Source organism: Peromyscus leucopus, chromosome 1 (assembly GCF_004664715.2).
Source record: "Peromyscus leucopus breed LL Stock chromosome 1, UCI_PerLeu_2.1, whole genome shotgun sequence".
Classification (NCBI taxonomy): Eukaryota; Metazoa; Chordata; class Mammalia; order Rodentia; family Cricetidae; genus Peromyscus; species Peromyscus leucopus.
Genome location: NC_051063.1, coordinates 138023747 through 138039370, shown reverse-complemented (window position 1 = coordinate 138039370; position 15624 = coordinate 138023747). Strand labels below are relative to the sequence as shown.

Below are 15624 nucleotides of genomic sequence, written 5' to 3'. Positions count from 1 at the left end.
ATCAATTACCTTACACAGCACAAGAGCAGGGAACTGTTCTGTAAATTGTGTTCCATGGGGTGTACATGGAGAAAGGTGCCCTAACCCTGCCTTATCTCTGAAGGAAAAAAATCTTCCCATCTTTGTCAAGAGTGTCACCAAGCAAGGTCAGCTGATGGTCAGCAGGTTGTATTCCACCCCATTCTGTCATGATCACCAGGTAGGAAGAAGCTTTTAGAATCAGACTGTCATTATAGAGCCCCGGGGATTCAATACAGCAAAGGCATATTTGTCTGCAAAAATCTATAAACACAGCCACCACCACCAGACCAAGTGGAAACAAACAAGGCAGGCACCAGCAATCCCAGGTGAAAGCTACCCCCCACTGAGTTTAGGGAAGAGGCGGAGCTGGACCAACAGACATGGCCTAGAGGCCAATGCCTGAGGGAAACCACAGTCTTTAGGGGTGAAAATGTCACAGCTAACACCATTGAGTCCCTGATGTCTGCCATTAGTCAATACCTTTGAAATGCTGAAAAAAAAATGTTCTTGCTCCTCATGGGCTCACATGAGATTCTGGTTAGGCTTAAACTGGGAATAAAAGAACTCTGCAACCCCACCCCCACCCCAACACATCAAAGTATTTAGCTACAGACAGGTTGTCTGTGCTTCTCTAAATACAGTTGGGAAACTAATACCCCCCACATCATGTGAAAGTTTGCTTAAAATGCCAATTCTCAGGCCCTACCCCATACAGACTAAATCAGTCTCTGGGGATGGGACCAAGCAGTATGTTCAGATTTGTGTTGGTGTATGTGGGGGTACACATGCACGTGAGTGTAGAAGCCAGAGGACGACCTCTGGTGTCATTCTTCAAGTACTGTTCACCTTTTCCTTGATGTCGCTTATCGGCCTGGGAGTCCCCAAAGAGACTAGGCTGACTGTCAGTCAATACCAGGGATCCTCCACCTCCCCAGTACTGAGATTATTAGCAAGCCACTATGTCCAGCTTAGACAGTCCAGATGATTCTGATAAACAAGAAATTTAAGAAGAATGATTCACTGGTCTGTTTTCTTTTTTGTACCAAGAACTTCACTCTGAAGAAATCATGGTCATGCGCCCACTAAATAAATTTCCCAGCATGCCCTGCAGCAAGGAGATCAATGATGTTCATGTGGAAATAACTGGGAGGGGCCTCCAGTAGGGCAGGTTTGAAAGAGCGTAGTTCAACTGGGAGAGTTAGTTCAGAAAAGGAGACAGCATCATACGAAGCATTGTTACACAGTCCCAGCACCTCAGGCGGCTGGGCCATATCTTTCAACCTCTCAAGGTCCCCATATGAAAAAATAAGAAAGGATTCAGTCGCCTTAGGAATACAGAAGAGACCTAAGTGTCTGAAAATGATCTCTAGCCTCAGTTCTTAGATTCACTTACAGTTATTTTTATTGTTTTTGCCGTGAGCCAATAGCCAGGGAACCCAGTGAATGGAGTTACTTTTACACAATCTCAAGCTCATGTGCTACAAATTTCAGAAACAGGACACCTCTTTCACTAATTGGTTTTAATAGAACAAAAGATCAAAAATCACCATCAGGAGATAACACAAAGCAGTTGGGACTGTTGAAAGTAACAACTCCCAAACTGACCATCTTAAAATACATCATGAACTGTGAAGAGCCTTGTTCAGGGAGGGAACGGCTCTTCCCTTTCACCCTCTACGGATGCCATTAGGAGTCTCTCAGGGTAAAACAAGAGATGGATGGCTAATAATGTTGTACATTATCCCCCAGTGACCTGCCACAGAGACTATTTTTAAAGACACATTCATCTCATCAGGAGTGACAGCAGCTATGAAGTGGCCAGGTACCATGGCCAGATAATCCTTCATGAGAGAGGCTGCAGACCATGCTACATCTTTCACATGGCCTATGTGACATATGGGATGGGAATTGCCCTTGGTTGGTTAGGTAGTTGGTTTAAGGATCCATAAATGTAATATAGAAGACAGAGCTTAAAAACTAAGTGGAGTTAACCTACAAATGGCTGCAGCCACTCAAAAATTAATCAGATTTTAAGTTTACAAGATCCATCTGGCTGGAAACGTAGATTCTGTCTTGAACGTTTTTTTTTTTTTAAGTGGTAGCTGCTCACTGAGGTGTATTATCCCATTAAAGAATACTGTTATGAGGGATACGTAACCACAGATTTACACAATTCTCTCATGATCCTAGCCGATGCATTCCATATCACGAGAAAATGGGAAAGAATATTACAGCTATATTACAGAAAGTCTCTCATTATCAACAGAGTGTTGTGTTAGTTAGTGCCTATAAAACACCAAGAGAAGCATTAATACATTCTGTATATTTATATATATTTATATTTGTGGGGAATCAGGGTGTCACATCAGGGCTAATGTGGCATCTTCCTTCCTTATACAGAAAGTAAGGGAGGTATAAAGAGGTGGGGACCAGAGAAGCCGAGTAAACATGTTAGCCAGACTTGAAGATGGGAAGGAAGGTCTCAAAAACAAAATCACTTTCCCCCTGCTAATTTATACTCCAGAGGATTATAGAAAGATGGCTTGAACTGTCATGGGATCTATGCAGTCCCACAAAACTGAGAAAACACTCAACGTAGCCATTAGTCTCATTTAGATTTGGAGAGGTTTCTAATAGGCAAAGTTTAGCACTTTACAGCTCCTGAGTGTGCTGCAAATAAAGTGAGCAAACTAGTTCTTACAGACTGATGCTCCCCTGGCGCAGGCAAATGCAGCTCAGGTGACAGGAACTCCTCACTCCCCATCTCTACCATTGTTAGATAGTCCTGATGAAAAAAGGCTGCTCATTCAGCATCAAGACCTCAGACGATGGCTGACACCGGCCAGAGCAGTCTATCCTGAGGTCCTCTCCCCGCCCACTTCTACATTCACGTCCCAAACCCGATCTCAGGAAAGATTCCTTAGAGCACTGAAGAAATGCATGTATTTAACACCCCTCACTTCCTAATTTCCGTGCTAAGGGCCTGTTTCAAAATCTCTGAACCAGGACATAGAGCACAGATTTCTTGTAGGTCCTGCACATCATCACCAAGATCATAATAAATGTGCAGTGCGCACTTTCCTGCTAAATCCAACAGGAAGAGCTCACCCTTTGAAGACCTTTTCCCCCAACCTTAGACAGTTACCTGTGTTGGTTTTGGTCTCTGTAAAAAGAGTGCCAGCAGCCATAGAACACTTGGTCAGTTGCTTCTAGGTAAACAGCAGAGTCAAATGGCCCATGGATTTGAGCTTCACAAGTGACCCACATAGGAGAGAAAAGTATCTGCCTCACTAAATTGAAAAGTTCCAAGGTGATGGAAACTGCTCACAGCTTGCTTAGTGCATTCTCTCAACAGTAGCTAGATGGCTGTATTGAAATTGTGCTCAATTGTCATCTGGTTGCACCAAGTTTCCTGGGACCTTGAATGGCAAATCCTCCCCAAATGTGGCTAAAACGCTGGCAATATTAGCAGCGACCATTTGTGGAAATAAAACCTCAAAACTGTTATATACAAACTTAGTTTACAGAATACCCATCCTTAGGTGTCTCTGACTAGAGCAAAATCATAATAAATATCATTCTTAATGCATCGCCTCTTCATCATCCAAAGTTGAGGATGCTTGGGAAGAAAAGTCAGTCCATACAGAATCTGCTTAAATATTTGGCTTTCCTATATCAGAATATCTTCAATACTACTGTGCCAATTTTCAAATGGAAAATATGATAGGTGATACTTTCAAGTGCACATGTATATCCTGTTCTCCTAGCCCAGTATTCATGTGATGACCCCAACTCCCAACCAAGGCAGTTTGCTAAATCACCGGACTCCCAGGAGTTATATGGAGGAGCTTAAGTGTTTCTTGTCCTCATCTTCAGTCTGAAATGCAAATAATTCCTTGCACCTCATTTAGAGAAACACATACTCCTTGCTCATTGTATGTGTTTACTGGAAGGTCCTGCCCCTCCTTGCCTTGGATGGAGAGACCTGAAGCTAAGCACACAGCTCTGGGATCGGAAGGGTGGCTCAAGGCACCCCCAGTCAACCACCTGAGTTACAAATGTATTGACAACTGAAGTAGGTCCTAAACTAGTGATCACAAAAGTCCATTTCTCCTCCTGCGCTGTCCACGGTGTCCCATGGACAGTAAGAGGTGGGAGACATGGCTGTGCTGGAGTGTCCTGGAGAAGATCTTCCCATCATTCTCTCCGTGGGTTTTTCACATCAGGACCTGCTCCCGGGTCTCTGGCAGTCGAAGGGCAATCAGGCCACCTCCAACCAGAGACGCAGCAGCCAGAAGGATGGGGACCACTTTGGTTATCCCAACAAAAGAAGCAAAGATAGTGTTTCCCAGGATGGCGCCAAATTTGCACAATCCATTGAGGATGCCAAAGGCTGTGGCCCTGCAGAGGAAGAGCACAGGAAAGGATTCTGAAGTTCTGGATCACACTGGGTTCTTACCTTGTTGTAAGAGAAGGAGGTGTGGGAGTGAATGAACTTTTTTTTTTTTTTTTTTTTTTTTTTTTTTTTTTTTTTTGGTTATTCGAGACAGGGTTTCTCTGTGTAGCTTTGCACCTTTCCTGGGACCCACTTGGTAGCCCATGCTGGCCTCAAACTCACAGAGATCCGCCTGGCTCTGCCTCCTGAGTGCTGGGATTAAAGGCGTGTGCCACCACCGCCCGGCTGAACTTTTTACCTATATATAAAAACAATATTTTTATTCAGCCAACATCGGAAATACTGAAAAATATAAAGATGTAAGGACATCTAGACTAATGACCATTATTAACATTTTGGAGTATTGTCTTCAAGCTTCTTTATGTTCCCAAGCATATCCCTTATTACAATAGTTACAAGTAGTACTTGCTTACAGAAAAATATCAAAAAATAAAGCTGCATGCAAAATAAAGCCTAGGTGCACCCCTTTCATAACACCCTCTTATGACAAAAACTGCTGCTAGCCAGCCCTGAAAAGCAGGTCCCCAAGTGTAAAACTACATTTCCCAGAGTCCCTGCTGCTGGCTGTGTGGGCATGACTTAGTTTAGGCCAATGAGCCAAGAGTGCATACAGCAGCTGCTGAGAAATTTCCTAAAAGAGTTTTTGAATGGGCTTTTGCTCTCGCTTCCTTTATTTTTCCGCCCCTTGCCTTACTTCCTGCAACAGAGATGGTCTGTGGTGGAGCACAGGCAAGGGATAGTGAAAACATAGGAGCGGAAGCCATCTGCTCAAGCTGCTAGTGAAGACGATATGCAAAGCCTAATCCCTCACGCTGTTTGGACTTGGTCTTTCATGACAAACCAAGTACTGGTTACTATCTATCCCTTGATCAAATTTCAGTGGTAACCCTCAGGAACCACACAGCCTATCCTGACCCCAGCTGTATACAGCAGCAGTTATCAACCTGTGGGTCAAGAGCCCTTCTGGAATTGAACCACCCTTGCACAGGGGTCCCCTAAGACCAGAGGAAAACACGGATATTAATATTACAATTCACAACAGTAGTGAAACTACAGTTATGAAGTAGCAATGCAATCATTGTGTGGCTGGGGTCACCACAACATGAGGAACTGTATTAAAGGGTCACAGCATTAGGAAGATTGAGAACCACTGGTATACAGGGACAGTATTCTCAAGATGGGCATTCCCTGGCTGAAGTAAAATGTTCTATTGCTGTGGGATGTCTTTGTGTACACTGTGAATGTATATGTGTTGCTCTGATTGGTTGATAAATAAAGCTGCATTGGCCTATGGCAGGGCAGGATGGAGCCAGGTGGGAAAATCCAAAGGAAAGAGGTGGAGGAGAAAGGAAAGGGAGGAGACGCTGCTAGCCGCCACCAGAAGCAAGATGTGAAAGTACCAGTAAGCCATGGCCACGTGGCAACTTATAGATTAATAAAAAGGGTTACGTATTAAGAGTTAGCTAGCAAGAAGCCTGCCATAGGCCATGCAATTGGCAATTAATATTAAGCCTCTGAATGATTATTTTATAAGGGCTGAGGTGGCACTGGAGAAACCTTCTGGCTACATTCATTTTTTATATCAAAAGTTTAAGAATGTTGGCATAGCTTGACAATTACAGATCTTGTTCTATTGCTGTCTCTACCGGAACAACATGGTGGCTTCATAAGCTCCAGCCCCAGTCCTGGCCCTTCTGTGTTCGCTTTAATTTTTTTCTATTTTCATATGCATGGTCTTCTAAATAAAATTTAAAATGATCTTTTTTCCCCCAACTTTCCAGGGAAGGAAAAGTTGCAGTGAATTTTGAATGGACTATTGTAACTTGGAAAAATTAAATGAAACTTGACATTTTTCTAAGATTAAATTGTCTTATCCACAGTGAAACATGTCTTGATTTTTTTACTTTATGTCTCCTTTTATATTGTAGTAAAAGTTTATGGTTTTATTCATGAATGTTTCAGGTTGGTTTCTAGATATTTTATGACTTCTCCTATTATCAGATTTCTTTTGATAGCATTTTTAACTTTTTTGATATAGCTAAACACTTATGTTCTTTTTTTTCTGATCACCTATTGTTTCTAAGTGTCTATTTATTTCACTCTCCTAAATCTCCTACCTGTAAAGTCACACCCCATTCAATAATGACCCTTGTCCTGTCCCTTACTATTTGTAAAACTTGGCGGGGTTTTTTTTTTTTTTTTTTTTTTTTTTTTTGGCTCTAGAAAGGAGCTTCAGTTATGGTACGAGGTCACAGCTATAGCCATCCAAGCCAAAGATGTTCTGTCAATGACTTTAGAAATGTCACTAAAATACTTTTCAGAATTCCATTTACCCAACCTCATACCACGCCCGTTCCTTATGAGCATTTATCTGCTGTTCTTGCAACTTGAGATCCCCGTCATGAAGAGAAACACCTACTGAGTAATGGCCTTGACCCTCTGCTTTTAAACCAAGAGCAAACCCTGACAGCCCTGGACCACTCTGCCTCCACCCACCTTCTCTTCCTTGCTGTCTAAATCTTCACCTTTTCTCCTTAGTTCCCATTGGCAGGGCTGGGCTCAGCTGCCATGAGGATTGCACGATACACAAGGTTTTATCCATTCTTCACTCTTGCCCCTCTCCTGAGACACTTCACTCTTGTCCTTTGGTTCTTGTCCCTCACTCAATCTTTTTTTTTTTTTTAAGGTTTATTTATTTATTGTGTATACAGTGTTCTGTTTGTATGTATCCCTGCAGGCCAGAAGAGGGAGCCAGATCTCATTACAGATGGTTTTCAGCCACCATGTGGGTGCTGGGAATTGAACTCAGGACCTCTGGAAGAACAGCCAGTGTTCTTAACCTCTGAGCCATCTCTCCAACCCCCCTCACTCAATCTTATCAAACCCTAGCTCGCCCAGGTCCAGGAAGACCAATACTACGTGTGGTGAGAGATTCGGCGGGAAGTAGCTTCCTGCCAAAGAAACACAACAGGTCTTAGAGGGAAAGGCAGGAAGAACGGACCTCTGGTTGGTGGGATACAGCTCCACTGTGATCACGTCCAGCGCATTCCAAGCTGCGATGCTGGTCCCACAGAACAGGCATTGCCAGCCGATCATCGCAGACTCGCTGTTCCCAAAAAACAGAAAGAAGCAGCAGACTGCCGAGATGAGCATGGAGCCGCCTGTGGAGACAAGACAGATGTCAAAAGAAACGTGAGGTGCTTCCAGGAGTCTGTTCCCCCACGGGATTCGCCCACCTCCCATCCTCACAGGCTCAGCTGAAGTAACGTGTTACTTGAGTTACTACGTCCATATTCCAAATGAAAAGAATAAACTCAAACATATTTCAAATACAATTATATACACACAGGGAAGTAAATATTGACATAGATACATGGAAAGAGTAGATATACATTTATATACAGCACTAAATTTAAGATATTAAAATTTAACTTTTCTAAAAAGAAATGTAAAATTAAACATTAAGAGCCCATGCTCTCATGTAGCTTACATTTCAATGTGAACACATCAGTGGGTGGGCTACGAAGGGAAAAAGCTGTTCTTCTGCTTTTTCACTTATGACCTGTTCTGCTTTGGATTTTAAATGACCCCACCCCCCACCCCAAAGCACATGTGTTGGATGAAGGGTCAGCCATGAGGCAGCAAAATTCAGAGGTGGGGACTCTGGGGGGCTCTGTCCTCACGAATGGATTAATCATTTATGGATTCATATAGAGTCTGAAGGAGGAGCTCTTTAATACAAGTAAGCTCTCTCTGCTCCCAGGCCACCATGAGGTGAGCAGCTTGGCACTACTACACACTCCTGATGCTCTATGCCTCAACCCAAACCCTAAAAGAACGGAGTCAAAGGACCATAGACCAAACTCTCTGAAGTCAGGAATCCAAAATATTTCTTCCTTCTAAGTGCAAAGTCTAGGATGTTTTGTCACAGCAGCAGAAATACGACTCAGCCATGCCTATCTCCACCTCAGAGATCTCTCTGCCCTCACAGCCTGACAGCAACCCTCTGAGAAGCTTGCCCACGGGAACTCTAATCACCATTAAAGGAAGGGGGAGGAGTGAGACTGCTCAGTGACTCCCATCCCGTTTTGGAAGCTCCATTTTGGGCAATGGCTACGTCCCTCCGGGACCACAGCTCCTTCCAGGCTATCCTTCAGCTCCTGTTTCAGACCCCACTGGGCTCTGTGAATGCTGTTTTCTCCCCCTCGGTTCCTGCCACCTTAGGAAGACAACTGCTTCCCACTTTTACCAGTGAGGGTCTTTCCTGCCCCATTTGTCCTCCCAAGCCTGGCCACACGTCTAAAGCTGCCCATCAGCAATGTCTTTTCACTCGGCTCTCCTGGGTGAATTGTCCGACCAGGACCCCCACCGACCTGGCTGGTGATAAGAGGCCCCACTTAAAAAAGGCTGTACCAAACTGTTTCCAAACCCAGGAAGTGCACTCAGGGGAACTTGGGGAACCTCCTGTTGGTTCTGGTCACGGAGCCAGCTACAGGCTGGAAAGGAGTGAAGTAGGGCGGGGCCTAAAGAACCAAAGCAAAAGAAGTGGGTTTCCAGTAAGCAAGTGGGTGAGCTCCCTCCCCCCTCCCCCCCCCCCCCCCGCCGCCGCCGCCCCGCCGCCCCCCAGCATCAGGACAGTAGAGAAAGAGCACCTTCCTTGTCATAAATGCTTATCTGACTCTAACAAGAAACTACTTCCTAACGGAACCCCATCCTGGAATCACACCAGGACCCTGGGGCTTGGACTATAAGGGTAGTGGGGTGCCTGGCTAAGGAGCCAGGGAATGATGGCCATCCATTCGGACCCCTCTGGGGAGGGGCGGAACAGCAAGCAGGCATTATAGGCTCTTTCTAACAGCCAGGAGAGGAGACTGGGGGAAGGAGGCTGGTATCTATGGGCCCCAGGAGTCCTGAGAACCATTCCCTCTGAACGCATGCTCTCCTCGGCAGGACCAGTGTGAGTCTTCACTAATAAATTCTGATGAGGAAAACACCGTCGTCAAATCAAGCGATGGTCAAGGAGAGCTTCCTCGACTCTGTGTTAACGGCTCCTACCTTGGAGCCTTGAGGCTCAGTGCCTTTTCACTTCCGTAATCCTGACCTCTCTTCTAATTAAGAGGTCCGAGTTCAAATTCAAGCCTCACTTCTTATCTGTGTGACTCTGAATAGGTCATTTGCCCTCTCCAGTGTCTCATTTTCCCATCTGTAAAATGTTAATAAAAAAATAGTACCTACCCCGTGGGGTTATGTTATGGTAAGGGTTCGAATGCATTAATGCTTATGAAATGTGTGGAACACAGCCTGGCAGATAATCAGCATCCCAGGGTTTGTTAAATGAAATCTCTAGCTTATGTCTGTCTCTCTCAATCTATCATTTGCTCTTTAAACATGAGGATGTTGATGGCCTCAATTACTGTTATATTCCCATTGCTTCCTCCACAGTCTGGCGCAGAGTAAGGACTGTATAAATAAATGTTTATTAAAGAAACAAATGATGGAGTAGCGGCCTCATTAAGAGAACTTCTACACTGTCCTTAATAAGAAATGACTTCAACCAGACAAGAGCTCCAAGGAGTGAACAGGACAAAGCTGCTGCAGCTGCAGCAGCCAGGCTGCTCTGGGGGTCCCCGAAAACGCTGCTTCAAAGCAGCAACCTGCACCCCCTGGTGACACAGTGGAAGGGAAGTCTACCCAGCGAGGGACTAGTGCTCCATATGAACTGAGAGTGCCGTAGCTGGTCCACGGCTCCAGGCCTTTCTGTAAAGGTGAGAGGTGCAGAGACTGAGCGGTCATGGCCGGGGCATGCTCACAGTAGTCTCTCTGTGTGTGTGTGTGTGTGTGTGTGTGTGTGTGTGTGTGTGTGTGTGTGTGTGATCTGTCTTTCTCTGTTTCTGTGTGTGTGTGTGTCTGTTTCTGTGTCTCTGTTTCTCTCCCTCCCCACCCCCATGTGTGTGTGTGTGTGCGTGTGTATGTGTATGTGTGTGTGTGTGTCCTTAAAGAGACTTCTGAACTGACAAAGACACATCCCCTCACAGAGGCCACTCAGTCTGCTGTACCCATGAGATGACTTTCCATCTTTCCAATGAGATGAGGAAACCAAAACCACAGGCACATCTTGTATCCATGATTCTGAATATTCATCTCCTATTTATAATAATAATATCCAGTACAACCCAAGCACGAAGAAAGGTTTCTTCCTATGAAAAGTTGATCTGTTTCCTCTTCACCAGCGAAGTGACAATGTGATCGATTTTGTTTCCCTCTGTGTTTTGACACTGGAAAGTTTGATATTAATTTTCCTGATCAACCGCATCCTGGGGGCAGATCCTTATTGGCTTTTTTATCAATGTGCCGCCTGTTTCGCTAGCTCTGGCCTTAGCTCACACTACCACACACACTTCCTGGCCCTCGGTGTATGCATTTCACTTCTTACCGACCCCTCACAGCCTTGTGTTTCAGCATCAAATGGTACGAGGTGAAAGGAAGCCAGGCAGATGTGAATACAGACGCCACTTGAAAAGCCTACAACATGCTGTGTATTATAAGAAGTTTGGGCTATCTTACGTTCAACCCTCATGAAATCCCCCCCATCCTGGTTATTACACCTCATATTATCAGGAAACCAAAACCCAAAGAAAGGCATATGTTCAAAATCAAATGGCCATGTGTACAAGGATTTCGACCGGAGGCTCTCCAACAAAGCCTAAACTATTTTTATGCAATTTAAAATAGTTTTTATTCTTTATCTGCTCACCTATTCTTCCACAATTTCAGACACATAGCATAGAATTTGAGCATATCTCCTGTTATGTGCCTCGTCCCCTCACATTTCCACTATCAACAGAAAGTTGCTATTAAATAAGAAAAACAATATGGTTTGCTTTGAATCATCAAACTATCATTAGAGAACATTAAATACCTTTTCTATAATAATTTTATAAAGCAGGTGTGGTGGGTGTATTTGATCATTGATGTGGGAGTGATAAAGAACACGCTAGAAATGATGCAGAACCCCTCCCTCACCACCCTCAAAGCCTTTCTGTAAAACCCTAGGATTCTGTGAATGTGCCTCCTTGGTTTTACAGCAGCAGATCCAGCCTCACCTTGTGCACTATTTCTTTAAGAGAAGGAAGCAAATCGGTGTGTCCAGGAGCCCTAAATGCTCCACCGTGAACAACTCACCAATCATCTTGAGTCTTCCGATTCTGTCCATGAGCAGGGCAGAAATTATGTTCCCAGGCAAGACGGATAGGCTGCCAAGGAAGCTGACGAGGTAAATCAGAAAATCATTGTCCTCCTCAAAGTCCATGTGGCAGCCCTCTTTCTGCTCCAGGAAGGTAGAGTTGATAAACCGACAGTCAATGAACTTGTGCTTGTAGAGGTCTGGGGAGAGAAAGAAGCCTTGGTTCATGTGAGTGGCTGGGAGCTGGGGAAAGAAAGGCAGACACAGAGATGTCCTCTTTATAGATAACCTGTGATGTTTGGCAAAAAATTGTAACAACCTGCTCAGCTCAAGTTCCTGTAATAAGAAGAAATGAAAATAATACCCATTTTAGAGACATATTTTTACATGTGTATGTTTGTGTGGTATGTGCATGAGTGTGTGTGTTCACATGTGTGCAGGCATATGTAGGTGTGCACATGCATATCAAGGCGTGAAGTTGTTGGATGTCTTCCTCAACTACTCTCCACTTTGTTGAGGTAAGGTCCTTCATTGAAAGTGGAGCTCACTTATTCCAGTTACTCTAGCTAGCCAGCTTGCCCTGGGGATCCCCTGTCTCTTCCCTCTAGTGCTGGGATTACAGACATCAGTCACACCTGCTCAGACTTGACATGGATTCTGAGGATGTGAACTCCAGTCCTCACACTTAAGTGGTAAGCACATTATCCAGGGCCATCTTCCCAGCCCCTGAGAATCCTGTCTCTCCCAATCAGGTGACACTCCTCTAAAGTAATCTAGTTTAGAGAGTAGAACTTAAGAATTGGCATTAGGGACTGGCAAAATAAATTAGTAAAGTGCTGTCTTCAAAAGGATACCGACACACACACACACACACACACTGTTCACACACAAGAATTAGGGCCAGCCTGAACTGTGTACTGCAGAGTCCAAGCAGTAGCTTATTCAAAACCCTAAATGTTCTTAAAAGTAAAAACCACTTGCTGTGAAAACAATTCGTGTATTTTCTGACACTATTTAAGACCAACTTTTCTAGTAGAAAGAATGCTACGTAGAGAAACCTGGGTCTGATGGCTGACCCTATCAGAACACTCATCTCCCTGAATGCCTCCCTGAAAAACCAAAGGTGTACAGGGGCTGGGGAGCTGGTTCAGGTGGTAAAGGGCTTGTGCGTGTGCCTGAATCCCAGATTTGGGGAAGTGGTCACAGGACGATCTCCAGGGCTTGCTGACCAGGCAGTCTAGCTCAATCAGTGAGCTCCAGGGTCAGTGAAAGGCCCCGTCTCAAAAAGTAAGGTGGAAAAGTGATCGAAAAAGACATGTAACCTCTGGTTTCCATATGCACACACACACACGCAATTGGAGGCATACACCTGATGATGGTCTTCGCTTCTCCCAGCTATGATATTTCCCAATTACAAATGCGAGCAAAAAAAAAAAAAAAAAAAAAAAAAAAAAGGCTTGTGTTGAGTATGCAAATGAAGAAGCCTCATTGAGACTTGAAAGAATAAAAAGGTACGACAATTTTTAGTAACAAATACAACTTCTGGAACTAGTCACTTTTTAAGCTAAAGCTTGGAAGAAATTTGGGGAGCTATGTCCAATAACAGATTATTAGAGACTGGGAGATGTTAGAGACCAATTATTGAAGCTTCTGAAGCTGAGAACATGAGAGAAACATGTTGTGTGACTGTCCGTTGACATTGATGCCAAGGAGGGAGCATAAATATGAATGCGTAGCAAGCAGTCTATGCAAAGAGTACAGCTTCCTGAGCCATGTAATTGAAAAATGGCTTCCGACTCCATCTCCTTGCTAGCTGTGGCCTTGATAAATTGCTTAAGTTCATTTCCTCAGCTCTGTGGTGGGGATAATCAGAATACATGTCTCCACTGAGACCCTGTAGAGAAGGTTCTGGTAATACACATGAGCTCCCGTGTGTCCCAGCTACATTAGCAAGGTTGGTAAGTTATGATGAGCACAGAGGATGTAGCAAGAGTGGCAGAGCCGTAGAATTCTGTGAGTTTTTTCTAATCATGAAAATCTGAAACGGTGAAATTCTAAAATTTTCTCAGTGTTCTGCTTTATGTACCAAATCTGAACAGAGGTAACATTCCCTTTTGATTTATTGTCATGGAAACAATTTTTAATTGTGCAAGTTTTAAATTATGCAAGGTCCCCAGGAATGAATCCAGGTTGAAAATGCCGCCCTCCTGGAACTCTGGTTTCCTGAATGTCATACTGTATTTTTGGATAGATAAGTCTCGTTTAGATGAGGAAAGTCTCATTCAAATGAAGACACTTGGCCAGAAGTTTTGCTTCAATTTGCATGTGAAAAAAAAAAAACCTGAGCTATAAATTAAACAAATTCCATACCAACTAATGGCACCTAATGTTTGCCCTCCCTGGGGGCAGAAGCCATGTCTTCCCCCACTAAGGCTGCCATTAACGGCTGTGAATCCCTTCACTCGTGCTTCAGGTCTGACTATGGGCTTTGGCTCCGAAATCCCAGGCCACCTTTTTGTCCTCCCCCCAGCGTGCCCATCTTCTTACCTGTGTTGTAGAAGGTGGTTGACTCAATGGTGCAGTTCTTGAAATAGGTGTCTGTGGATGTCACATCTTCAAAATAGCACTTGTCAAAGAAGGTGTCCTCAAAGAGGACATGTTTGAAATACATCTTTATGAACCTGTGGGAAAGACAACGTCCCTGAGTGAAGCATCCTAGGAAAAGAACACTTGTGACCAAAATGGAAAACGCAGAAGGACAAAAACAAGAACTCCGTGGCAAAGGCACTAGAACATTATTTCAAACCAGACTACTCCCCCTCTCTCAGCTGCTTGTCTATCACTGATAATAGGACCCAAGGCCATGCAAGACATTGTCTGGTCCAGGTGTGTGTGGAGGACTCCACACCAATGGCGTAACTCCCAAATTCAGATCCATGGACCTTCCTTCCCATCAGAATGACAGAAATGTGAAAAGCATGAAATGGAGATAATAACCAACAGCTCACGTTCCCATCAGCCTTGAACCCATGCACATCCCCAGGCAGATGGGTGCTCTCCTGCACACTGATAGTAGAGTGTAATCAGCGTAGCTTCTTTAGGGAACATTTTCACAGAATTTAAATCATACATCTCCTTTGGAATTTTCTCACTTGTATTTGCTCATATATTCAAAGAGATATAATCCACTGGTCTTTATAACAACATTGCTTATGACAGTAATTGATTACTACACATATTCACCTATGGATATATATCTGTGCATACATGACAGCTAGATAGATGACAGACAGATACCATACAGTGTAATACTATATGATCATTACAGTAAATAAGGCAGATCTATAGGTATTACTAAGGAACAACATTTAAGACGTGTCAAATCAGCCAAGTGTGATGGTCCACTCTTGTAATCGAAGCACTTGGGAGGCTGAAGCAGGATTGCCTTGAGTTTGAAACCAGCTTGGACTATCTAGTGAGTTTCCAGACAGCCGGGGATACAAGCAAACCTCTGTCCAGTAAGGAAAGAGGAAAGGAGAGGGAAGAAGAGATGGACATATTAAGTAAAAAATAAAAAGTTTTAAAAGTCAAGGTATAATATAGAGTTGACAGAATATGATAATTCTGACAGAGTTATGCACAAAATGAAAGCAGTCATGGGGCCTGGAACTGTTGTGATAAGGACAAGAATTGAATGAACTTTTCACTTTAGACCACGGGTATGCAGTTTTGTTTGTTTGTTTTCACTTAAAAACAGTCAGTTAATAATACGGTATCTGGGTAGTTAGAAGGTACAGTCACATTGGAAGGCCACTTGGTTCAGCCCCAACACCCACATTAACTTGAGTGGAAAGAAAGTCCCTTCTGTGCATATTAATTTCATCCTCTGTAGCTTGGTCAGACGTTTAGGCTGGAAGCTTTTGGATAAGTCCTCATTAGTGAATAATTACAAGCCACTCACTCT

The 15624-nt window shown here is 43.9% G+C and overlaps 1 protein-coding gene across 5 annotated transcripts in view; it reads right to left on the bottom strand.

Annotated features, from left to right (window-relative positions):
• Positions 1-1400: 1400 nt before the first annotated feature.
• Sv2b (synaptic vesicle glycoprotein 2B) overlaps positions 1401-15624 on the bottom strand; it is a 194781-nt gene continuing 180557 nt past the window's right edge. For 4 of the 5 annotated variants that reach the window (XM_028879185.1, XM_037198617.1, XM_028879183.2 and 1 more), the window contains exons 10-13: positions 14208-14341; positions 11660-11860; positions 7479-7638; positions 4172-4422 (exon numbers count right to left, since the gene is read on the bottom strand). In XM_028879185.1, coding sequence (XP_028735018.1) covers positions 4239-4422; positions 7479-7638; positions 11660-11860; positions 14208-14341 — 679 coding nt within the window. In that variant the 3' untranslated portion in view covers positions 4172-4238. Of the gene's footprint in view, positions 4423-7478; positions 7639-11659; positions 11861-14207; positions 14342-15624 lie in introns of all 5 variants that reach the window. The other variant, XM_028879182.2, reaches the window with a different exon arrangement.